Here is a 26,969-nt window from a genome sequence, read left to right as displayed (position 1 = left end):
AGTGAGAATTAACAAAAACATACAAACAAAAACCAAGGCTTTTTACCAATAGTACTACTTATAATAGCATCAAAAAACATTAAATACTTAGGGATAAATTTAACAACTTATACGCAAGACCTGTACACTGAAGACTACAGAACACTGCTGAGAAAAATTTTAAAGAGACAAAATTAAATAAAAAGATATTTTATGTTACTGGATTAGAACTGACTGCGTTCTCACACGAGACCTTGAGCCAGAGCCACTCAGTGAAGCCATGCCTGGGTTCCCGACCCATATCAACTGTGAGGTGATAAATGCGTGTTTATTTCTGGAGTAATGTGTTACACCACAGGTATAAAGTACACAGACCAAAACCTGAAGCAACCCCAATGCCCACTAACTGGTGAAGGGATAAAGACAGTGTATGCTTCCACCGATGGAATACTATTCAGCAGTGAAAAGAATAAACTACCTATAAACCTAGCAACCTAACGAATCTCAAAAACATTATGCTAAGTGAAAGAAGCCAGGTACCAAAGACTACACACTATATGATTCCATTTATAGGATACTGTACAAAAGGCAAAACTGCCGTAATATAAAGCGATGAGTAAGTGGTTACGTAGGGCTGAAGACGGATGAAAGGGGGCCGGCTGCAAAGGAGCATGAGGAAACTCTCTGGGCTGATGGAAATGTTCTTTATATTGATGGTGGTGGTGGTTACACAACTGTATGCCTCTATCAAAACTCATCTAAAAAATTTCACCTAGCTTGAATTTAAAATAGGTGTATTTGCCCAGCTGGGTGTAGCTCAGTGGTTGAGCGTCAACCTATGAACAAGGAGGTCATGGTTCGATTCCTGGTCAGGGCACATGCCCGGGTTGCAGGCTCGATCCCCAGTCAGGGGGTGCAGAAGGCAGCCGATCAATGACTGTCTCATCATTGATGTTTCTAGCTCTCTCTCCCAATCCCTTCCTCTCTCTGAAATCAATAAAAACATATAAAAAATTTTTAAAAATAAAACAAAACAGGTGTATTTTACTGTATGTAAATTATACCTCAACAAAGTTGACTAAAAAAATAAGTTGTGCCCTGGCCAGTGTGCTAAGTGGTTAGAGCATCAGCCGGAGCACTGAAAGGGCTGCAGGATTGGTTCCTGGCCAAGGGCAGGCACCTGGGTTGCAGGTTCAATCCCAGGCCCCAGTTGGGGCACATGTGGGAGGAAACTGATAAGATGTGTCTTTCACATCAATGCCCCCCCCTTACATTCTCTCCAAAAATCAATGGAAAAAATATTCTAGGGTAAGGATTTAAAAAACACACACAAAGTTGTTTTCCTATTTTTACAATGAAATTTATGTTTCCATGATTCTTAATTACAATAGCAGTCTTTGGTTATAAACAGTATCTTTAGGTTATAAAAACCTATTTTAACAAATACAATCCAGGTAGAAGGTTATAGTACAGTTGAAACAGACTTTTTATTATTATTATTTTTTAAAACATATCTTTATTGATTTCACAGAGAGGAAAGGAGGGGGAGAGAGAGAAAGATAGAAACATCAATGATGACAGAGTCACTGATCAGCTGCCTAGCCCGCAACCCGGGCATGTGCCCTGACCGGGAATCGAACCCCGATCTCCTGGATCCTAGGTCGATGCTCAACCTCTGAGCCATGCCCGGCCGGCTAAAACAGACTTTTAAAGCTTAGTTGAGAGCTTTGATACTTTTAAGAGTTATTTTAAAAATCATTCCTGGCAATGCTAGAAAAAAAATGCAAAAATGTATCCTAAAAGTAGGTCTATTTTTACATATGAGTAGTTATTTCAGACTTACTTCCCATTGGGGGATTTATTAGGGTACATTCCGTGGTACATTCCGTGAGAAATCAGCCTGCATCTCCCCTGTCCCTGCTTCTAGCTCATAAACTAGAGTTCTACTCTGCTCTAGCTCATCAAGGCCAGCAAATGAAAGATACTTTCACACTTTTACACTTGTGTCAGTGGAAGAGAGCCAAGCCCAACTGCTTTTGCTTGAGTTCACTCTTGTACAGCATTTTTAAAAAATCTCATAAGCATTTAAGGAAAAAGGCATCATTTCTCTCTTATCTTTGCAAACTCCTTAAAATGGTGAAATACACAGGCAATTTAAAATAAAGGGGGGATGTGAAAAGTCAGCCCCAGAGGTGGGGGCAGGAATCACAGGCCAGGGGAAGAAAAGAAACAAATGGGTGAAAATGTAACATCTTTATAACCATGATCATGGGGGTAAAATATGCCAAAGTATCTCAAACATCAGGGAAGGCGAAGTCAGCTGTTCACTTAGGAACACACTGTGCTATCCTGAAGATATAAGGAGCTGGATCAACTCTGACGTCTGGTTACTCTAAAAATTGTAATAGAATAAACCTTTTCCTAAGAAATTCTTACTCGTGGCTAAATAGTATGACAGAAGTGAAATATGCCTTCATAATAAAACTTAAGCCAGTGCTTGGCACCTGGAAGATCGCACAGTCATGGCCCCGAGTAGGAAAATACTTTCATTTGTTTGTTTTTGGAAGCTAGCATGGAGACACAGGGCACCTGCGGAGTACCAGGAAGGACAGGAAATTTGGAATTACAGCATGCTAAAATTGGAAGGAACCATGGATTCGCCTTTTAATGCTGTGTTACTAATTACCAAAAATTTCACCGCTTAAAATGAAACAAATTTATTATCTCATAGGTTCCACGGCTCAAGAGTCCAGGAACTGATTAGGTGGGAATTCTGCTCAGGATGTTGCAAGGCTGCAATCGAGGGGCCATCTGGAGCACAGTTTCTCTTCCAAGTTCATTCAGGCTGTTGGTAGAACTCAGCAGTAGGAGTGAGATGCCAGTTTTCTTGCTGGCTCTTGACTGGGATCACCCTTAGCTTCTAGAGGCCGCCCTGGGATCCTAGCCCCATGGCCCTCTCACCATATGGCAACTTACTCTTCAAGCCAGCAGGAGAATCCCTGTCCAGTCTGCTACACCAGGGAGTCATATAACCATGAACATGATTAATCATGTATTCACGGGCGTGAGTATCCCGTTACCGTGGCAATATGGTAATGTGACCTAGTCATGGGAGTGACCATCTCACCACATAATCACATTCCTGCCCACACTCAGGGGAAGGGACTACACAGGTCCCGTACATCAGGGGACAAGAATATTGGGAGCCATCATAGAATTCTGCCAACCCAAACCACCACCATTCAGAGCAACATTCTTACTTCAGACAGGGGAACTGAGGCCGATAAAGGATACAGTAAGTTACCCAAAAAGTCATGTAGTAGTTATCAGGACAGAAAGAACAAAATCCTGGGCTCCAAAATCCCTGTCTAGAGCCTGCCCCTCTTTTAAACTTCCTTCTGCCATTTGGCGAGCTTGGAGATAAGGTGGGTTTTAAGGAAAAAAGGTGGAGGGTGGGGGGTGGGGCAGGAAGGTTAGCCAAGGCACTGATCACTACGGACGTCCTGTGACACCTAGGAAACACTGAAGGCACTCACCTGGAGGGCGCTCGCGTGGTGACTCAGAGTCTTTGAAGAGTCATAGTCAGCGGGGTTAGCCAGCAGACGACTGGTGCTTTCTATCCAAGCCTCAGTATTCCTCAAAACGTCATGATATTCCTCCATCTTAAAGGTGGCCTGTGAAAGAGAGGTGGTACCAAGCTCAGTCTGATTGACGTCTTTTACCGGAGTTGAACGGTTCTTGAACGAAGAATTCGTGGCTATCAGTCAGTGGTATGTCAACCTTGCAGGCTCCTCCCCATGGCGGGGCCGCTGGCCCACCCCCTCCAGTTCCCATCCTTCCAATTTTAAGACTTATCCTGACCAGAGCTGGAAGGGACTTGAGTTCTACCCCAAAGCTACGGCCTCAGAGAGGGTTCTGAGTTAGCCTTGCACCTTGTCTGGTTCCCACCAAATGCCTCATTCTGAAAACTGATTTGTATTTTGTCCGCCTGCACAGGGCCTTGACCTATAATATCCCAGTTCCTGAGACTAGGACCTTGCCTCATGCTTGTTAGGTCACATGTACCGGTCACCCAGCCACGACCCCGGCTTAGAGGGGAAAGAGAGGGGTGCTGTTCTGAATGACATTCCCTCTTGTTGCGGGCTCCCTCCCTGGCCTCCTGGATTGCCTGCCTGAAATGCTGTGCTGGGATCTGGCTTCTGGACCCTCGCCTGTGCCTGCCCAATTAGACTTCCTGCCTGTGCCAGTCGAGAAATCTGTCCCCTCGGTGTCCACCTGAACCTGTCGTGTGGCTCTAAGGGAAACTGGATACCTCCGAATACATATTTCTCTTTTGTTTTAAATCCATCCCACCCAGCCGGCACGGCTCAGTGGTTGAGTGTCAATCTATGAATCAGAAGATCACGGTTTGATTCCCAATCAGGGCACATGCCTGGGTTTCGGGTTCGATCCCCAGTGGGGAGGGTGCAGGAGGCAGCCGATCAATGACTCTCTCTCTCATATCACTGATGTTTCTCTTTCTCTCTCCCTTCCTTTCTCTGAAATCAATAAAAACATATTAAAAAAATCCATCTTAACACCAACATCATGTGCGGTTATCACGTGTTACGGTCGCACCTTATTTAACTGTGAGGTCCTAGACTCCGCTCTCTGTGACACTTGCTGATACTGCTGGAAAGGAACCATCAGGTTATCCATCCACTCTTGCGCCTGTCCTGGGTCCTGTTCCACGATGTCCTGGACTTCAGAATCCAGCTCATTGAGCTTGGAATGCCAGAGGTCCAGCTCATCCCACATTTTCTGGAGAAGGAAATCATAGGTTAATTTGAATGCAGGCGTCCTGGTTTATTGTGCTAATTCCTAGCGTTCACACGCTATTTGTACTTGTAAATGCTACCAAAGCAACACCAAGGCACAGGCAGTCATGTATACCCGGCAATCACTTGTGACCTAAACTGAGTAACACTTTTTTTGAGGTCTCTTAAGTCTAACAGTGTTCTTTTCAGCACAATGAACTGTAAGGGAGCAGACAGACCTGGACATTCTCAGAAACGAATGGCATGAAACAAGGTCAACACAACCTTAATCTTTCAAGAGCAATGAGTTCACGTTATGTTTGAAAGGGCTTCAGTTAATATTTAAACCTATTTAGATCAGTACATACATGTACTTTCTAGAAAACGATTTTTATTAAGTACAAAAAGGAAACTAACAAAAAGAGAGTATCTGCTCCAGCTCAGGATTAACACAGTGGCCGCAAATTCTGGCCACAGGTAACAGTAGCAACTGCTTTTGGCTCAAGAAACTGACAGGTTGAATTCAAACCTGGACTTGCTGGCCAGAGGATGTCTCCAGGGTAAAATAGTTAATTCTTACTTAACATTTGCTTAAGAACATAATTTCTAGAAATGGGAAAACCTTACTGCTTAAATTAGATTCCTCTATGTATTCAGAGTCCAAGATTTGGTTCAAGGGTGAGCCATATACTGACCTATTTTTAAAAGTCTCTATTCATGTTAGGAAATTTCCTTAAAATGTAGATTAGAATAAGAATGCTCTCGCCCAGCCGGGCGTGGCTCAGCGGTTGAGCATCGACCTAGGATCCAGGTGATCGGGGTTCAATTCCCGGTCAGGGCACATGCCTGGGTTGTGGGCTCAATCAATGACTCTCATCATTGATGTTTCTATCTCTCTCTCCCTCTCCTTCCCTCTCTCTGAAATCAATAAAGATATATTAAAAAAAAAAGAAATATTTAAGAATGCTCTCTATATGTTGAGTTTGCTTGGGAGTTAAGAGGGGGAATATTATGTTTATGTACAGTTTTACCTAAGACCTTATTTCTTCAAACATTTTATAAGAGAAATAAAATTGGAATTTCTATTTTCCTGTTTCCCCTTGCAGTCCAAAGAAAAGCTGCTAATACTATTCAAATCCTATTGAAATACTTTTATTATTATTGTACTTTTATTTGCCTATCAGAGCATTTTTAAAATTTTTCAGTTACAGCTGACATCCTATTGAAATGCTTTTTAATCAAATAAGTTTCATAAATGTTCCATATTTTATTCCCCGATATTATTGCATTTTAGAAAACCAAAGACTCTAAGAAATGCTCTAACATAGAAACATGTTGGCCTTTGTTTTATATATTTATATTTACATATTTGTAAGATTTTTATATCAGTCTTACCAAAATAAGATCCTTACTCTCCTTTATTTGTGAAAAGGCCAGTCCACAGTCATAGGCTCTCAGGGGGGTTGGGTATATTCCCACCATGAAAAAACTGAGAACAATTCTTAAATGTGACCTTCTCCACCACTTCAGCAGTGACACTCTCAGTAAGGAGGGGAGGGGGCTGCGGATCTGGGTTAGGGTCTCTGTAATTCAGGTTGATCCAGAGAGCACGCCCTGTGATGACCCTGTGATGACAGATGAAGGGGGGAAATACCAAATGCTGACGGAGGTTAACAGAGGATGTTACCTTTTGGATTTCTTGAGCTTTCTCAATACTTTTGCTTTTCTGCTGCAACATCTTTTCAACATTGTGAAGCCCATTGTTAATTTCATCTATTTTTCTAACCATTGCATATGATGGTGAACTTTTCAGGACTTCATTGCTAATCTGTTACAATGGGAGACAGACACATTTGGTTTAGTTAGAAAAGTTTTCTGCATTCTATTCACAGGTTCAAACGATAAAAGGGTTAGTCACACTGTTATGTGCTTTTAGTTATAAAAAAAATCTTTTAACAGTTCCGGGAAAAATCCCAAATCATACTGGCTAATGTGTTAATGAGAAGGTACATTATCAGACTCGGAGATGGCAGCTGACTCGATCTGTTATATCCAACCTAAAGAAAGAGAAGAAACCAACAAACACAAGCCTGTTGACTGTAACCCACAGTATATACTTATAGATACGTGCTACGCTGGGCAAAATTACTGAGTGGGCTCTTTGAAACATACCCCAATGGGGCAAATGATATGAAAGAATTCCTGAGAGATAAATTATTTATTATGCAGTCTCTCCATTTTATGAGAAAATCCTTTGTACAGAACTGTTTTCAATAAAATCAAACTTATTCTCAAGCCAACTTAAAAAATGTAATTCCCGCCTTAATAGTCATGAGGATAAAATAACCCTGGGGATGCACAAAGCCTAGTTTTCTCTGTGTGAATGTTTTTAGTGTGTTTTCACAGCAATAAGAAACCTAGCTGCCCGACAGGGTAATTTTTTACCTGAACGATTTTCTTAAGAAAACTAGGAAAGATAATAATGTTCACTATGTCATTTTTCAAATACCCAATTAATTTGTGTTCATGGGGTTTTTTAGCCTGTGTTGATAAGGTTTCCTTCCAGCAGCTACTCAATAACTAAATAATACTTTATGCTTTTGTGTAATCCTTTACCTCTTTTAAAAACCACTGTATCTGTATAACCACTGAGACTAGAACATTCCAACAAAAACAGTACACAGATGCAGAAACTAAGCACAGGCTACATGACTTGCTTAAATTAAGGTCACATATCAAGGTAGTGTCTGAACTTGTCCCTGGAAGCCCTGAGTTGCCAGACTCCGGGGTCCGGGCTCTTTTCACAACATCAAGGTGTTGATACTTTTATAAAATGTTTTTATCTCACAGGCCATACCACAATCAAGATTTTTAGGGGGGGAAAAAAAAATTTAATCCTGTACTGGGTTTTTTTTATTGCCGTATAACTTTTTATTGCTATGTAACGAATTACCAACAGATGGAGTTTTCTGATATTCTGGGTAGTTATTCCCTGGGCAGTAATGTACACCACAGGAGCAGTGGGAGAGAGGCCGCGACTTAGGAAAAGGACCCTCTGTCTGAATTGTACAGAACGGCACCGTGTCTGTTGCCCGGATCCTTTAGACACACCACACAGTAAAAAACAGTTGCTGTTTGTTACAAATACATAAACTACAGTTGACATTTTCAACCTTTAATTCAAAAGGCAAATTTTGATTATTAATTCACTGTGTTAGGGACTTTCACATGAACTATGCACAAGAACAAATTGAGTTTTCTCTTAAAACATTTAGTAATTCTCTTAAAATAAAATCAGTACTACGTGATTCTTGGGAAAGTACCTGTAAAATCAACAAGATATAATTGCCTGTTAAATCAACAAGAATTCTTATAAATACACATTAGGAGTTACACGCTTTTTACATAGGTTAGATTTTCCTAAGAAATCTGCGTAGAAGTTAACTAAGTTTGGAATCTTATTTTTTGTGTGCACTTAGTGTCTATTTTATTTACTAAGTTAGAGGTATTCTAGGCTTTCAAAAGCAATACAAAACTTCTGTGGATGCTGCACAGAGCAGAATTTTGTTCTGCTGGATTCGGGCTGCCCTTTTCACAATTCAGTAACACTGCCTTGCGGAACTCCTATGTCTGGACTAGGAAACATTTCCCACTTGTTTTTCTAACCTGGACTTTCAGGTATCAAGATGTGCCCAGGTATGATTTATGAGAATTGTGTTACTGCCATCATTAGAAAGACACTGTGTGTGAAGGGCTATTCCTACTGACTTGTGAAATTTGTATTCTTACTGCCCTTGGTTGCTGTTTCAAAGTGCACACAGGAAATATGCCCAAAAACAAAGTATTATTCATGTCCATAATTTTAAAGTAATTGTCCATTAAAAAAAAGTCAAGTGAAAGATAACCCATATTTTTAAATGCAAGAGAAGAAAACCTAAGCATCTTGACAACTAAAAATAAACAGATCACCCTTGTTTTGAGCAATTTCATCTCAGAATTCAATACGCAAAATGATCATTTAACCAAACTCTATGAAAACAGAACAGTTATAGCTGAAAGCAAGGCAAATGGAAATATAATATCAAATGAGATTTTCTTCTTTATATTCATTCAACTCCATAAATAATAACACTAGTACAAACATTAGTATTACCTTCTCCTCTACGTCTGCCAGAGCTTTTCTGCATTCTTCCACCTGGGCTCCAATCTCTGCGGGAACTATGGTGTACATTTCAGAATACTTGATTCGGAGTTTTTCCATAATATTCTCAAAAGTTAGCTTCCCTTTCTTAAAAATGCTTTGAAGCTCCTAAAAACATCAAGAGAGTTTTTCAAAACTCATAGGTGGGGGAAGAATTTAACTGTAAAAATAAAAGCAGCTTTCCAGCTCGTCCTTATGATTTAAATGAGCACATTTTGCATGACAAAACCTCACTGTTGATACAAGCTGATTACGCCTGAGAGATACTCCTTTTGGTCAGATGATGCTTTCTAATTTGTAAGAATTAAACTTGATATCTCTCCACAGTGTCAAACCATTGTCCCAAGAAGACATTACAACATCTCCTGCTTCTAAAGTGCCTCTAGGATTTAACTGTATCTCAGTGGCAGCCTTGATCTAAAACTGCAAGTAGCAAAAAGTTTCAAAGAAGTTTTTTTTGTCTGTTATTAACTTGTTGCCATTTCTGCTTCTTCCTACATTATCATCACAATGACTCAAGGCCACTAAAAGCCCTTATGCTTGAAGCAGAAGTGTCTGCTTTCATGTAATTAGACAGCCCAGCAGAGCTCCACTTCTTTCAAAAAGGAGGGTTCCAGTTCCACGCAAAGAATGTGGGTTTCAGGAGATAAAGGAAACCTGGACAAACGGTCCATTGGTTGTGGCCTAGAAACAAAATCCGATCTTCGTCCTGCTGCCCTAATGATAAAGGAGAAGCTCATTTGTTTGGGAAAGTTTCCCAAAGACCAAGTGGAAAAATACTTTCTGACTTTGCCGTGGCCTTTTGGGGCTTGTTTTGTTTTCAGAGTAGCTGTTCGGCCGCATTATGTGTGTTAATGGGCTGAGTCACCGTAATGACTGCGATTTTGAATGACTCCATGATGTGTCACTGTTTTCCTTTCCTCAATCCTCAACGGAGAACACATCTAGAGAGGGAAAGTTAAAGGAAGGACAGTGCGGGACGGACAGGGGTGGGCCTGAGGTACGGGGCCGCCCTGCTTTATCCAGACCTAGGGCTAGTGCAGGTCTCCACTCAGAGCTACACACAGACGGCTCCCCGAGAAGACCGCGTCTGTGACGGAGAGGAAGCTTCCTTTTTCAACACATAACCCTGATTAACAGCAGTGTGCGACTTTTGAATGAATTTCCGAATGTCACTTTTGCCTGTTACCACCGGACCGGAATATGAGATCATCCTGAAACAATGAGTTCCCAAATGACACCGGGCGTGTGCACAGCCCCCACGACACTGTGATATAATATATAAATATATACATTTGATCTTTCATCACTGGCTTCTGGCAAAGCTTCTAAAACTCTTGAAATTTCCTAAATGTGGTGAGAGGAGCATCTTTTGTTATTTATTTTTCAACCACAACCTGAGTTTCTGCAATGGGATGGACTCTCGGGGTGCCCCTAGAGAGCTTCAGGATGGGGGCTGGTGGCCAGAGGAACCAGCCACTTGACCCGCACAGAACCTTCATTTCTTCAGTCTGACCGTTTCCCCTGCTCTCCTTTTGATTCAGAGCGGCCCTGTCCAGCCTAGGAGCACCCTGGCTCACCCACTTCCCTCTCCTTTGCACTCCTGTAATCGTTAAGCCTGCAGGGCACTGAGGTTCTGGTCGGTCGGTGGCATCAAATAATCTTAGGAACAAAGCCTCGGGTCTGTTGACCACAGAGACAGTGTTTCAGTCAAACTAAAAATGACATCTAGGCCTCAGTTGTGTTTCAGCTCCAGGTCCAGAAAAGCTGAACGCACACCCTTGCGAAACCAGACGAAGTGACAGATGCACAGATCAACTACCCCTACCCTAGTGCTGACCAATCAATAAGACTCGACCCTAAACGGGACTGTAACTCCCTTAATCACCATGACTAATGATTTCCCCCCTATAACCCACCCCCTGGAAGGCATCAGGGATCCAGGCTTTGAGCAATGCTCACCTGTGACTCCGGGTTTTGCATCATTTCCTTAACTAATTAACCTTTACTTTCTTTGTGGCAAACTCCTGTTTGTGTCTGACTGGGCTTTGGTGCATGCAGGTGAATGAACCTCTTTACTTAGGTAACAGCTGGAATGAAATTTCTGCTCGACCTCCCATCCAATAGGAAGGCTGAGTTAATCACCAACAAACAACAATGTAACCAATCATGCCTACGAAATGCAACCTCCATAAAAACCCCTGGACTACAAGGCCCGGAGAGCTCTGGAGTTGGTGAACATGCCCAGGTGCTGGGAGCGTGGCCCACCCAGCGGAGGCAGGGAGGTTCTGTACCCCTCCCCCAGTACCTTGCCCTGTGCATCTCTTCCCTTTGGCTGTTCCTGAGTTGAATCCTTTACAATAAGTTGGTAATCGTAAAGTGTTTCCCTGAGTTCTGTGAGCCACTCTAATAAATTACTGAACCTGAGGGGGGGATCACAGGTACCCCTGATGAATTCTGTTAGTCAGAAGTACCAGAGGCCTGGGACTCGCCATTTGAAGTGGGGGCAGCCTTGTGGGACTGAGCCCTTAACCTGTGGGGTCTGACACTTAGTGTCAGAATTGAATTGAATTATAGGGCACCCAGTTGGTATACAGGAAGTTAGAGAATAGGTTGGGGTATGGGGTAGGGAGCAGGGAAACCCACACATTTGCTATCAGAAGTGTTGTAAGTAAAAACAGTTCCACCCCATCAGAGGTACGAGATTACATCCTACTAACGTGAGTTGTCTAACATGTTACTCAAGTGGTCTAAGGCCCTTGTTCACCAAACAAACTTAAAAGGTGGTCAGAAAAGGGCTGCTTGGTCCAGACTGGCCTACTTCCCAACCTGGTCTCAACCCTGCTCTCTGCTCTCCAACCACACTGATGTTCTTCCCTGGCTCTGCCCACACCATGCCGCAGGGCCTTTGCATGTGCTTTCCTCTCTCCTGGACTGTTCCCTCCACTCTAGTCCCTGAGTTACTAGGGACTGGTCCCAAGGACTCTGGATTCAAGACTGCAAACCTGTATCAGCCACATTCACAAATTCATTTCTGACTTACCTCAAACTGTTCTGCCTTTTCTGGGCAGTCTTGTGATTCCATATTTTGGAAAGAAGAAGCGGTCTTCTGAAATAAATTCTTCAACGTAATTATTTCTTTTGTGAAAGAATGTCTCTCTTGAATTTCATTCTGCATCAATTCCTTATTTTTTTGAGCTTTCTGAAATAGCCTGAAATACAGCATGAAAATAAAATTGCTCCTGTCATGCTCATCTGTGAAATAGTTTTATTTCAACAATTAACAAGGTATCTCAATAGCTCACAAAGGATTTTTTTTCTGAGAAAAAAGTACCAGTCTCCATGATTTATATATTGCATATACAATCATGTATCAAACTCTATCACCCCATCAAAAAGCTCTCCAAAACTTTAATCCTCAAATAGCCTCTTTTCTCACTTTACATAACTCTTGCCACCCTTTCTCAGGTAATCCTTGCGTTCACCTGAACGTGACAGAGGTGAGACTGGAGACATGGGTAGGTTCTGGGGGACAGACAAGCCCATTAGCCTTTTTACCTCCGCTGACCCCATTTGTTGTGAACGTAACCGCCGCGTCAGTAGAGGGGTTTAAGTGGGTAAAATCCTTCCTGAGCTATTTGGGAAGTATCTCTAGCTGTAAATTTACTGTATCCTTTGACTCAATGACTCGGCTTCTCAGCATCTTTCTCAATGAATTCATTACAGATGCAGACCGAGATCGTGACATTAAAAAAATATTCACTGCAGTGTTTTTATAAAAGTAAAAGGAAATTCCTATCATTTAAAGGTTCTATATCAGGGGGCTTGATAAATAAATGACGGCATATCCACATGATGAAAACTGACACAGCTGTTTCGGAGCATTTATGGCATAGACCAATAAACATGATATGCTGACAAATGATTCAGCAGGATACAAACAGTGGAGTGCCATCTTCGCAATTTGTTTAAAAATATAGTCATAGTAAAAAAAAAACAAAAAGGGTGAGAAGGAAGTGATTGGCAGCGGTTGTTGCCGAGCGGTAAGAGTAACGGTGGGTTTCATATTCATCTTTGTAACGTCCCATGCTCCCCAACTTCCTATCATAAATATGTACTAAGTTAGAAAAACAGCAAACAGAAAAACAAAGCGAAGTGCATTCGTCCTCAGTCATACCAAGACGAACAACCTGCGCGTCTTAATTCCCGTTATTAACCTTTTCTACCCCTTTCTGCACCTGTGTTGACTCAACTCAATTCGGTCGTATCGTTTGTCAGAATATTTTACATCCCTGAAATTCAGTATCTTCTAAGTCTCAGGCCCGAGCTGTCCGACACGCGCCCTCCCGGTTTTCCCCACGCCTCACCTATGGCATCGCTCCTGCATGGCTGTGATCTCCTGGAGGGCCGGTGCGGGGCCCGCGGCGCCCGGAGGCCCCTGGACGCCGCGCGCCCGCCGGAGGAGCAGGTCCAGCAGCAGCCGCTGTCTCCGCGCGTTCTCCTCGCAGTGGCCCAGGCCGTCCAGCAGCTCCGCCAGCTCGGCCGCGCTGGCCGCCTCCTGCGTTTTGGAAAGTTCAGGGAGTTCCTCTTGAAGATTGTCTAAAATGATCGCTTCTCGTTCAACCTAATTCAACAAACAGAGAGAGAACTAAAATCAGCGCAATACAGCCTTAGCACGTCAGGGCTGGAGACGGGCCTTGGCAACCGCACGCTAGTTTCCAAAGGGCTCCTGACGCCCGCGCCCACTGCCACGGCCCCTCTGTCTCTGCGGCTGGGATGTTACACCTCCACTACCAGGAGGCCACGGTTCCCAGCTACCGATCACGCGGGTGTGACACTAAAACGAAGTGCTGCTGTCGTAGGAGGAAGGAAACACTGTTGCGTATTTTCATAAATAATTTCGCCGTCAGATTTCAGTTGCATAAAGCGGTCGTTTCTCCTGAGGTGCCCACAAGGCAGGCAGAATGCGCCCCACCAAACTACACCCACCGAGTGTGAGGTTGGGCAACTGCTGGATACTTTTTCTACGGTTCGCTTTTCTTTCACATCTGATCCCTCTATGCTCAAAAAGGTAAGCCCACTGTGTCCTCACTACCCTGACACCTCCACCAACAGGAAAGCAGCCCGGGTCACTGCACTAATCAAGTATTTTCTGACAGTGATATGCAGGGCCCAGAAGTGCATTACCTAATCCATCACATGCACGGAAACGAGTTCTCTCAGCTCAACTCAGAAGGAAGACCTAGATAATCAGATCCCGCGCCTGCATTTCCTCAAACCCTCTGGCTCTCGCCTCAGCTGCGCCACCCATTTATCGCGTCTGCCCCAGCGCTGCCGACTCTCCTCTGTGTTCCAGCTGAGTCAGGCATTTTGTGATCCTGACGTCACCGAGCACCACAGCGGTCAACTACATTTATGATATCGCACTAACTCAAATGAACAAGGACCTGGGGGGTGCCAGGGGGTAGGAAGTAAACCCATGAAAATTTAGGAATTCCAGCATCAATTAAGTTCCCAGGGGCCCGATGGTCTGGAGCATGCTGGAACCTCCATGAGGTAAAGATCAAGTTGTCCAGAGTCTGTGGTTTGGGAGGAAGTATACGCTACACCTGGAAATACTGCTCAGATGCATTCATCAGGACGCTGCCAGTGCTGAGGGAGGGGGTGGGTCTGGAGGAAAAGAGGCACTGCACCAGGGCTGGGCTGTGGTAGAAGCAGCCCTGCCACTTGGGCCATACAATCCAGTTGAGTCCCACTCGCTAGAATACATGGTGCAGGTGTAGACTGGCTCCTCTCCAAGAGATCCAGTTACAGTACCTGTGCTTTCCATCCCCTCAAGCCTAAATTCAGTTGTATCAGAAGTCCAGGCTCTCGCGCAGGCAGCTATATTTCCACCAGGAACAGAAATAAAGGTCCCACAGGGTCATTTTGCAGCCCCCTGCCAAAGAACCAGCATGCAAAGAAAGGAACTGCTCTACTGACAGAGGTAATTGTACATCTTGGGTTTCCAATATGCATCCGGGCTGAACTATGTCTATACACCGGGACTTAATGAAGCATCCACCTCGGTGCTTCTGTGCCTACTGATAACGGGCAACTGCAGCAACCAGGACCCAACAAGAGTAAAGAATCTGAGGCTCTGACCCTTCCTGTTTCAGTTCTCCTGGTCTCCCACTCCTGTTCCCTAGGATCACTCTCCTGCCTGCAAGCCCCTGTCTTAGGTCCTGCAGATTAATGGTTGCCCCGGGCTGGACGTGATTGAAGGAGGTGCCTACAAAGGAGCACAAAGGAACTTTCTGGAGTGATGAAGATACTCTAAATATTGACTTTGTAGGTGGTCATACGACTATGCACTCGTCGAAATTCAACAAACTTCACACCAAAAAGGGTGACTACAGACCAGATCAGGAAAATAGTTGCCACAAAGATTATGCATCTAATCTTCTACCTACAAGAGGCTCTGCAGCCCCTGGATGATTTTCCTTGGACACATAAACCTAACAAAATTGGTTATAAAACTTTTAGGTTCACAGTCAGTTATAAAGTAGAGTCTAGAAAGGGAGAAGAAACCATAGTTGCACCGTAAGTAAGCACACTGAAGGAGACTAAACAGCCTGTAACCAGCAGAAATAGGAACTGATACAGAAAGGCCTTTTGGACATTTGGTACAAGGGGAGAAAGACAGCTTTATACCTCTCGTTATCTTTAAAGATTTATATGGCTTTATTCTAGCACATGATGATTACTGAGGCATAAAATGATACTTCTGAACAATCAGATGTTAGTAATTAAATCAAACAATTATCTTTCTATATCGATAGAGAGATAATGTAATAAAATAAAAAGAATGAAAGCTTAGGATTAGCCTTGGACCTGGGTTTGAATAAGAGCTGTCACTCAAGAAATATTTACTGCTTGGCCGGGCGTGGCTCAGCGGTTGAGCGTTGACCTTGGATCCAGGTGATCGGGGTTCAATTCCCGGTCAGAGCACATGCCCGGGTTGTGGGCCCGATCAATGACTGATCATTGATGATTCTATCTCTCTCTCTCCCTCTCCTTTCCTCTCTCTGAAATCAATAAAGATATATTTTTTAAAAAAAGAAAAGAAATATTTACTAAGCTCATGAAGCACAGCGCCCTGGTTGGATACTAAAGTTACAGCCCGCAGGAGCTTATAGCTCAATCACTAGCTGGGAGGTCTTGTGCCAGCTTAAATTTCTCAGTGCCTCAGTTTCCCCATCAATAAGATAGGAATAATTCCTGAAGTCAATGCAAGGCTTCAGCGACATGAATAAGAAAGAAGAATTTTCATTTAATGTTCTGATTTGTACGTCATTTATACCTGGTCCTTTGGAAAGATTAAAGAGTACCCTATGATAATTTTATACTATTTTATTTATTTATTTATTTAAATATGTCTTTATTGATTTCAGAGAGAGGAAGAGGGAGAGAGAGTTGAAACATCAATGATAAGAGTCATTGATCAGCTGCCTCCTGCACGCCCCCTGCTGGGGATTGAGCCTGAAACTTGGGCATGTGCCCTGACCAGGAATCGAACCACGATCTCCTGGACCACTAGGTTGATGCTCAACCGCTGAGCCACACCAGCCGGGCAATTTTATACTATTTTAAATTTTCTTTCTAGATATATGTGATATATAAGTCCTGAACCATAGTTAAACTGACATGTGTGATTGATACATACTATAGAGGCTTCTTTGAGATGGTTTTCAGAAAGAACACCATACATTTTTAGGCCCATACTTTACTACAGTTAATTTCCTTAGTTAACAATTGTAGTTAATTTCTAAAGTAGTTGATTATTATGAATACTACCTAATTCTAACCTTTAGCACCAGGTTGAGACAGTTATGTTCAAGAGGGCTTAATCTGTCTGCACGATAAAGATTTTAAAGCTCGAATGAACAAGTCACTTATTTCTAAGACTTATCTGATACCAAAAAATATTCCATTATAAAAAATTTTAAATAATTTCTTAGGGATTATATCACATATGTGATATAAACAAATGACAGAGGTTGAGGAACTATTGTATATTTAAAAAATGAAAGTAATAAAACAATTTAAAGACGCCTGTTAGGAAAACTGTACGGTTTGACTATTGGAAACGAAGCACTTACTCCTTCCCTGACAAATTTCCACTCCTGCTTCAGCTCGCCACACCATGACTCCCACTCTCTAGCAGCTTCCAGCAAGCTCAGCCATCTCTCCCACAGAGTCGACGCGGTTCTGAGCACACCTGTGTCACCCTTCTCTGCGAATGCGGGCCTCAGGTGTCTGAGGACCCGTCGCAGCTTCAGTAACTCTTCTTTGGTTGACAGGACATTTGACACCAAGGCCTTAGGAAAGAAAAGGGACAGGAGGAACATAATGTCTATTAATTTTTCTGAAAATTATGAACTTTTGAAAAGTCTTGAACAACAAATGATTTTACGTCATCCACAAGTATTTCATGACCTATTTTTTAGTCCTTTTGAATGCCATTTTGAGACAGATGAGAATTACCTATGCATTATTGTATTGCACGTGAGTTTGAAACTATGGGGACAAATAATGACCCATAAACCAATTTTCCAAGGATGTGCTTTCAAAGGTAAAAATCATAGATACTCACTTTGTTATTATACTGTAAGTTTCACACTTTACTAGGTAGTCAATTTGCACAGTCCTTACTCTATCAGCCACCAAGGCTTTAGTTCAGTTTTTTGTTTCTGTGTTTTGTTTTGGGGTGAGTGTTAAGCACAGATGATTCAGATTGTTCCCATCCAAATCCTAATAACATAATACCATAGAGTCCAACAGACGAAAATAAGCAAAAACTAGAATTGCTTAGGAATAGAGTTCAAGAAGTAACAAGAATTTAGCACTTATGATAGCTGCATTAAGTTCCATGTCATCGATCCAGCAAAGACCAACAAAATAATATAAAAGTTAAAGCTTTAGAAAGAGTGGTTAATAAGGACAGTACGTCACGAGGGAGAGGACTGTCCTGTGAACCCAACTATTAACTAAGTCTCGGAACCACTGCTTCATTTTCCCCCTAGGCCTGTGGTTGGAAGAATTTTCTTGAGCGTACAAGTCAGGTTGAAGATTTCTGTGGGTCACAACAGAGCCATGTTCCCTGCTGCCTCCACCAGCATTCTGCCATTTTTTGTACCCAGTCTTACTGGAGATTTGCAAATACTATTACCTTGCTCTGTTCCAAGCGCTGTAAAGCTTCCTTGTAAGACACTGGCAGTGGGGACATGGACTGCCCAAGAGCCGTTTCCATTTGGCTGAGGTTAGTGCCAATTTTCTCTTTAAGATTTCCATAGCATTTGTAATTCTTGAGACACCTAGTGAGTTAGAAAAGAAAAAGTGATATTAAATTTTATTTAGTGCAATAAAGTCTGAACTTCCCAGGATAAATTTGAACACTTAATAAAAAAACAATGTAATTCTCTTTCTGTTATTCAATGGATTTCAACAAATTTTCATTAACTACCTTCTCATGGGGACCTACATAAGACTTTTAATGAAAATTTTAACAGGCAGGTAAGACTGTTCTCAAACACCTAAACTGAGAAACTGCATTCTTCAGCACTGCCAATGAGGTGTAAATTGGTACAGCTCTTGTAGAAAACACCATTTAGTCATTAAAATGTTCATATCTTTTGATTATTAATTTGACATTTGCAATTTATCTTAAGGAATTAATCCTAATACAGTATAAGGAATTTATCCTAAAACTGATAAAACCTTTTGCACAGTAAAATCTTTCTACTTATTAGACTATTAATTAAAATGGCAAAATTGAAACACATCCTATGTGTAACAAAAGATAGCTGAGTAAATTACAACAATCTATTTTATAAAATATTATATAGAAATTCTAATTACTTTTATGGAGCTTTTGTTACAATAAGAAAAAAAGCTCATGTTATAAAGTAAAAGGCATATTTTTTAATACAGTGTAATGTTGTGAAATATTAAAAAACACTATGAATAAAACTATGTATACAAAATAGATACAGCCTAAACCTCCCACTGAAAACAATTAAAAATTCAGTATCAAGTATTTTTTTAATTCTCAAAACACAATAATAAACTGGCAAGGAATTAAGAAATATTTAGAGGCTCCAAACTAAGTAAAAGTAGAAATATACAGAGATAAGCTAAGCTCCAGGGCCGTTTTCACTTCTAGGGCACTTGCTGCAGTTTAGTTTTATTGACCTTCTCCTGGAATGCTGGGGACAGAAGATGAAGCCTGCCGCTCACACCAGGATGGGCAGTTAAGTGGAGACCCCTTCTGTAAAGACACTTGTCACATACATGACCACAAAGGACCAACCTCCAAAGTACAGTATAAATCCTTACAAGTCAACAAGAAAAAGATGGACAACCCAATAAAAATTGGAGAAAGACTCGACTAGATATTTCTCAGAAGAGGAAATATAAATAACCAACAAATATTTTTTAAAAAGAGGCTCAAATTCATTAGCAATAATAGAGATGTGAACTAAAACCACAATAAAAATATCACTTCTCACCCATCCAAGTGGCAAAAATTAAATCCCACAGCATCAAGTGTTGGCAAGAATATGGGACAACTGTAACACTAATATGCTATTAGTCTGACTAAAAAAAAGAAAACGAATAAAATCATATGGAATTAAAAATTTAAGGTGTGCAACCTGCAACCACAATCCTAATTATATATTCAAGGGAAGTTACTGCATTTAAAATTTTCCCTGCCTGGCCAGGCATGGCTCAGTGGCTGAGCACTGACCTAGGATCCAGGAGATCGCGGTTGGATTCCCAGTTGGGGCACATGCCCGGGTTGCAGGCTCGATCCCCAGTTGGGGGAGTGCAGGAGGCATCCGATCAATGACAACTCTCCCATCATTGACATTTCCCCCTCTCTCTCTCCTCCTCTCCATTCCTCTCTAAAATCCATACAGATATATTTTTAAAAAATTTTTTTCCTGGTAGCCCTGGCCGGTATGGCTCAGTTGGTTAGACAATCTGCCTGTGCACCGAAAGGTCACAGGTTCGATTCCCAGTCAAGGGCGTATGTGGGAGTCAACCAATCCGTGTTTCACTCTCACACCGATGCTTCTCTCTCTCTCTTTCTCCCTCTCCCTTCCTCTCTCTCTTGAGTCAATAAATGAAATAAGTTTCTGGTAGAAATACGTGTGAATCCAAAAACTAGAAACAACCCAAATGTCTATCAATAGCTGTGTGACTGAATTTTACTACAGATAAGAACATGAATAAACTTCAGGATCATAATGATGAGTTTGAAGTCACAGAAGTCTATACGTACAGGAAAACGGAATGCAAACACATAGTAAAAATATTTTAAAGAGCAAGGAAATGATGAAATATTTAGGATAAAGATTATTTCTGTTACTTCTGAGAGGACAGGAAAGGAGCTCACAAAAGAATCCAAAAGTCACGGATACGAGGCTGTTAGTTTTATCACTATTCTATATACCATATGCAGACTTTTATAAACATTCTGTTGTATGTACTTGGTATTAAATAAATAACATAAATACAATAAAATACTTGTTATGGTTTTATTTAGTGTTTAACATTTCCATATTTTCTAAGTTATTTCCAATGTTTTCAGATTAATTGTAAGGAAACCTATATTTTATGTTCTTAACACACTACCTTTAGAAAGAAGTACCTACCTTTCTATTTCAGCTTCCTTTACTTTGACTGCCTCTCTCAGGGCTGAGCTCTTAGAAACTAATTCCTGCAAAGCACGCTGAAGTTCTAGTTTGGCTTCAGGGCTGGATATGGTCCCCAATTTCTCAGTGAGGTCCCGGACGTCTGCTAGTGTGGATTCCAGCTCCTCTTGTTTCCAGCGAGGCATCTCCAGTGATTCTCCCGGATTATCCAGATCTACTCTATGGGATGTGACGATGGCTTCGAGGGCGGCGATGATCCCCACTGCCCTGGTGACAGCTTCATTGTAGCGTGTCATATTTTCATAAGCATCATTCAGGACATTCTGGTGAAAAGGAGATTAAATGCTGTGACAAAACTGTCAAAACTTCTGGGATTTTTGTCATTCTTGAATTTTTGTGGTGTATTCATGATATACCCCTGGGTCTTATAAGAGTGAGCATCTCATACTTTAATTTGACTAGTATTTTTAAATGTTTCCATAAAGAAAAATTGTTTCCAATAATCTAAATTCAAAAGTAAATCTCATGGATCATGTCTAACGATATATGTTCCTGCTCTAGAACTCTGATGTCAGACATGAATTAAACAACGGAATATACTTAATCAATGCTTGTGAAACAAAGATGAAAAGAAAATAAACAAAACACCCCAGGCCTCTTGTGGTGTTAAATTAATGGTTATGCCACTAACTTTAGTTTTGAGCACATCACTTAATGTCTTCTCACTGAAATGACAAAGAGCTGCAATAAATAACTTTAAAGGTCAACTTTCAGTCCCCTTCTAATCACACAATTTTTGGGATTTATGTACATTGTTTCTGGAAATGGTATTAAAATCAAGTAGAGACGGGTAGAGAGAACAGATTTACAGTTGTCGGCAGGGGGGCTGAAATGAACAAAGCAGGGGTCAAAAGCTACACACTTCCAGTTATGAAAGAAGTCAGTCTTGGGGATATAATGTATAGCAAGGCAACTACAGTTAATAATATTGTATTGCATATCTGAAGTTGCTAAGAGAGAAGATGCAAAAAATTCTCATCACAAGAAAAAAAATTTATAACTCAGTATGGTGACAGACGTTAACTAGAATTACTGCGGTGATCATGTCACAATACGTACAAATACAGAATTAATACGTTGTAAACATGAAACTATTATATTATACATCAATTATACCTCAAAAAAATTAAGTAGAAAAGTACTCAATTTGCTCAGCATTTGTTAAGTACCAATTTAAAGGGCATATTAGGGCTTTTTTTACTTTTCCTGTAAAGGGTTGGACTAAATATGTGAGGCTTTGCAGGCCATCTGGACCGTTACCATTACTCAGTCTTCTGGTTGTAGCATAGACGCAACCACAGACAACGCATAAAGGAACGGGGCAGGGCTGTGTGCAAATAATACTCGATTTACAAAACCAGGCGCCATGGGCAGATTTGGCCCCTGGGCCTTAATCTGATGACCTGTGCTCTGAAATCATCAGACCGATCTCAGTTTGAATCCTGGTTCTGTTACTGTTTCAAGGCCTTGAGAAAATTGATGTTTCTGAACTTCAATTTCCTGATTTTAAAATGGGGCTAATAATAGCACCCACTTCACAGAGCTGCTGTGATGATTAAAGGTAAAATGTTCAGTACATTGTAAGTTTTAAGTAAATGTTGTTATTATTTTGTGCTCTCTTCTCCACACCACATTTCTCCCACTATTCCCTATTAGTTCTAGAACACAAACAAAAAGACTTTGTTCTGAGCAACAGAGGTAATTAGGGATATAGAAATAAAGGTGTCAGAATCATCTTTTCCAAATGATAAGGCACTGCATTTAGACACAGAATGAGTTGGGATTATTAACTGGCTCTTATCAATTTGTTTAAATGGCTATTTTCCTGTGGGGGATTTTCCTGTAAAATCTGTAACTTCTAGAGAAGTGCAGATATTAACTAGAGCAAAACATAAAATCATGAAATAAAAATAGATGCATTAACCACCCGATTTTTAAAAAAACTTACTGCGCGCACATCAATGCTTGCATTAAGCTGAAGGTGAAGCTCTTCAATGCCACGTAATTTCGTCTCCACATCACTAGCTTCAGAAGAGGTCTCCTCTTTTTGCTTCTCAATAACAGTTACGGCTTTAATGCTGCCCATTTCTGCCTGAACTTGCTCTTGAAGAGCTTCGCAATTATCCATTTCCTTTTGAATATGTTCGATTTTCAAATTTATAAGTAAAGGCTGCTGTAACTTAGATTTTACCTGGTCCAAAACACGTAAAGAATTTTCTAGTTTGTCCTGAAAACTCTTTTTATCCATTTGTTTTGGTTGGGATTCCAGTACTATATTTTGGAGAACCTTATGTAACTTTTCATTTTCTTCTGCGTACAGCTTGATTTGCAGCATTTCTTTCTCTTTGAAGGCGTCATCAAAGGCCTCATTTTCATTTAAATTCTTTATTATCTCATGATATAGGCACATGGCTTTCTCGACTCTCTGAGTCAAAATTTGAGCGTTGAGCAGATGGCTTTCCGGTGAAGTACTGGGAGGTTTTAGTATTGCTTCGGCCCTTTTCTTAATCCGCAAGTCCATCGCCCTCAGTTTATTCAGCGATGCTTGGTATTTGCCATACTCTGCCATAAATGTGTCCAACCGCTTGATTTTTTCTTCAAGTTCTTTTTCTTTTTCAGACGCTTGGGACTGGAACACGTCAAGCTGGCAGCAATCCCAGCTGAGCCCCAGAGAGCCGAGCACCTCTCTGAGCGCCAGCGCCTGTCGGATGGCAGACTGCGCACCTCGGAGGCGCTGGCGAAGGCCGCGGGCCCCCTCCGGCCCGGCCTGGCTCGCGTCCTGCCTTCCCGGCGGCTCACCCTGCTGGATGCTGTCCAGCTCCTTCTGAAGCGCCGACGTTCGTTCGCGGACTTCTCCGGAAAGTTTTATCTTGCGATCCACTTCATCACATTTATTCTGGATGAGTCTTTGTGCTCTGTTGGCTCTAGTCTTCAGGTTTTGCAACTGGTCATCCAGAAACAACCTTTCGAACACACTCAGCTCCTTGCAGGCGTCCGGGAGCTCCCGGAGGCGCGCCGAGACCGCGCGCTCGACGCCCTGCAGGTCCTTCCGGGAAGCGGCCAGCGCCGCGCGCTGCTGCTCCAGCTCGGCCGCAGTGGAGGTGGCTTCCATCCCGGGAGCTGTCCACGTCTCCTTTGCTTGGAGTGAGAGCTGGGCCTTCCCTATTTCTGCAACAAACTGGCTTCTTTCTTCCAGCTTCAGTTCTAACAGCTGCGACCTCTGAGTTGATTTTAAAACTAGCATTTGGCACTGATCTTGTAAGTCCTGCAGGAGGTCACGCAGTTCCTCGCGCTCGCGGGCGGGCAGGTCAGGAGCATTCTCTCGGAGCTCCTCCACCAGGGACCCCAGCGCCCGCTGCCCATCCAGGATGCCATCGTGATCCGCTTGGCATTTTCTGATCTGTGCGAGGATGTCGTCTGGGAGAAGGCAAACGGTGGGCACGAGGTCCCCCAACAGATTCTTCACCCATAAAGTGGCCTCTTTCACCCTGCTGCTTATTTCACACTTCCCGAGCTCCTGTTCCGCCTCTCTGCTCAGTGGCTCTGAGGCTTCCAGTTGCTCCTGCAAATTATTTAGTGCATCTTCCAGAATCTTCTTTTCTCTTTCTCCCCAAATCCTCTTCATCTGAAGTTCCGCTTGCCCCTTTACAACAGAAAACCTGTGCTTGACGGCCTGCAGCTCCGCGGCCAAGGCCACCAGGCTCTGGGTCCCGTCCTGTGCCTCCGGAGAGCCCAGCCTTAGCCGGAGACGCTGCTGCTGCTGCTGCAGAGAAAGGGCCAGGCCTTGGATCTGACTCATGAGAAAAGTAAACTCCTCGTGTTCCATCGCGTGCTGGGAATACTTCCTTCGAACCAGTTGTTCTACGTGTTCCCACCTCTGTTCAAGCTGCCTGACCTGGCTTTCCAACAGCTTCTTATCCATGTCAGTCAGGTAGTTTGATAAATTTTCCCACTCGATTTTCATCTTGCTTAGAGAATCTTTCTCTTTTTCTATTGATGCCAGCAACTTCTGAATTTTGGCCACGTAGGTTGCACTGTCCAGTAGTCCCCTAAAATAAGGAGAAAAATGGAGCTCGTTAATATTTATTATGTATCAACCCAAGGCTAGAGGTCATCAAAAGAAATTAATTGTTATGAATTCACAGAAGACAAGATTAGATTGTCAATAAGAGCACTCTGTCCTTAAAAATAAAACCAGAATCTTGTTTGCTATGGTTTTCAATTAGTCTGTGATCATGTTGAGGGCTCATTTATAAAATGAGTATCATAAATATTCAGAACCACAGGAAAAGAGAAAAGAGTGACTGGAACAATGTATATAAGGGTACTCTGTAACCTGTAAAGTACTCGCACAAAGTACTTTTTAATAATGAAAAATTGTTCACACATTATAACTTTATCTAGAACCACTTACCATCCTTTTCAAAGCCAAAAGAAGTGCATCTATTTTAAAAGAAGCCAGTACAATGCATATACATTAAGTATGTTCCAAACAATTTAAACCAATTATGCAGATACTAAACAATTATATACATACATGTTTTCATCCCACCAGTTTAGAATAAATTCTTAACAAAAAGAATACTGAATAGCATAGACCTTTAACATATTTTGCAGGTATTTTACAGTGTGAATTAGATATTTAACAAATTAACTTGTAAAATTAACATAATTTAATTATAAAATTAATATAACTACTATAAGTTTTTTTTGGTATGAAACCAACAGAGTTTTCTTCAATGGTTTTCATATGGAATTAATTTCCATTCTGTAGTATTAAAATCATAATATCCTTCACAGTATAAACTCTTAAAACCCTGTGCCTATTCAAGGTAACAGAACTGTGTTTGAATACAATGAATCCAAGTCCTAAATTCTTACACTTACACTTTTAGACTTTCCTTCTCTGTCAGCAAGGCTTTCAGCGAGGATTCGACTGCAGCGAGGTGCTTCTGAAAATCCCTAAGGAGACCATAGTGGTGTTCCTTATCTTTCTTCAGAGTAGTAAGTGCCTGAAGCAGGCTGTCCAAGTGCTGCACTGAATTCCTTGGGCTGTGGGGAGGCAAGGCACTTGTTTCTGTTCTGTTGGGGTCTTCAGTTTGTTCCAGTGGTTCCATGGCTGCTTTTCTGGCTTCCAACTGGGTATGTAATTCCTAAAAACAAGTCAAGGACATCAGTAAGCATACACTCACTCATTCGCTCATTCATTCATTTTCTTTCCCATACTCTTTCCCTCCAATAATGCACTCTATCCCAATAAGATGTTTTAAAGGTTTCATTTGCACACAGAGCAAATTAAGTTCTGACGTTTAACATATTTTTTTCACTTGAATTATGTTAAAATCTAGACTCAAACTCACCATTGGTCTAGCATTTAATAGCAATTAGATCACCTTATTGTGTTAAATGGTTCTGCAATGTAGAAAGAAAGATATATCTTATTTTTATTACTTACATACATTACCCCCTTCCCTGTCTTAGATGCACGTTTACTATTATATAAGCTTAGTTAAAATGGTAGGGGTCGTTTTTAAAAACATGGCCATGTATTGTTCTATTATATTATTTTACATAGCTATTAGTACATAAATACATAAACACAGCTATGTAAACAGAGCTGTAAAAACAAAGAAACAGTACCCCATAATGCTGATAATTAGGAAAATAAAAGGATTTGTCAGAATCAGAAGAATACATATGACTAAGAAAAATGATGACAAGTCAGAATCTCTAAATTTTGTTTCTGAGTAAGTTTTTAGGAACTTTATGAAAAACAGAAAGAACACTAATGTTCATTAAACTCTTCCACTTTTTAAATGGAAAGATTTATACAACTTACTGATTAGTACATAATTATATAGTTACCAGACTGATCATCAGGCAAAGGTTAAATAAGACTTTTCACTCTGTGCAAGCAAGTTTTTGGTAATTACAATATATTGTATTGCACTGGATAAATAATGCAATCATGTTCTCAGTGTTTTTCTTGTTTCCGTACCTCTATCTCTTTTAATTGTTCATTTCTTAACATATCATCTAATTCTAAAGGTTGATTTTGCAGCTCATTGACTCTCTGCTCATCTTCAGTGTTTTTCATGCTTTCTTGAACATCAAGAGAAAGTTGTTTTGACAAAAGCACTTCCACAGCTGAATTCTGAAAACATAAAAAGATTAATTGCTGAGTAGTCTACCTTCCAAATAAATAACTTTTATTTTTCTTGATGAAAGCACTGC

At 41.4% G+C, this 26,969-nt stretch overlaps 1 protein-coding gene across 6 annotated transcripts in view; it reads right to left on the bottom strand.

Annotated features, from left to right (window-relative positions):
- SYNE2 (spectrin repeat containing nuclear envelope protein 2) overlaps nucleotides 1–26,969 on the bottom strand; it is a 276,194-nt gene that overhangs the window by 102,757 nt on the left and 146,468 nt on the right. For all 6 annotated transcript variants that reach the window (XM_081146179.1, XM_081146181.1, XM_081146184.1 and 3 more), the window contains 12 exons: nucleotides 26,734–26,889; nucleotides 25,623–25,888; nucleotides 22,684–24,784; nucleotides 20,676–20,998; nucleotides 18,188–18,332; nucleotides 17,118–17,336; nucleotides 13,344–13,600; nucleotides 12,020–12,188; nucleotides 8,929–9,084; nucleotides 6,463–6,603; nucleotides 4,597–4,779; nucleotides 3,516–3,653 (listed from right to left, as the gene is read on the bottom strand). In XM_081146179.1, the coding sequence (XP_081002305.1) occupies nucleotides 3,516–3,653; nucleotides 4,597–4,779; nucleotides 6,463–6,603; nucleotides 8,929–9,084; nucleotides 12,020–12,188; nucleotides 13,344–13,600; nucleotides 17,118–17,336; nucleotides 18,188–18,332; nucleotides 20,676–20,998; nucleotides 22,684–24,784; nucleotides 25,623–25,888; nucleotides 26,734–26,889 (4,254 nt within the window). The remainder of the gene's footprint in view (nucleotides 1–3,515; nucleotides 3,654–4,596; nucleotides 4,780–6,462; nucleotides 6,604–8,928; nucleotides 9,085–12,019; nucleotides 12,189–13,343; nucleotides 13,601–17,117; nucleotides 17,337–18,187; nucleotides 18,333–20,675; nucleotides 20,999–22,683; nucleotides 24,785–25,622; nucleotides 25,889–26,733; nucleotides 26,890–26,969) is intronic.

The sequence above is a fragment of the Miniopterus schreibersii genome, assembly GCF_964146895.1.
Source record: "Miniopterus schreibersii genome assembly, chromosome: 1".
NCBI lineage: Eukaryota > Metazoa > Chordata > Mammalia > Chiroptera > Miniopteridae > Miniopterus > Miniopterus schreibersii.
The sequence above is the reverse complement of the archived record's forward strand: the minus strand, read 5'-3'. Positions and strand labels throughout refer to the sequence as shown.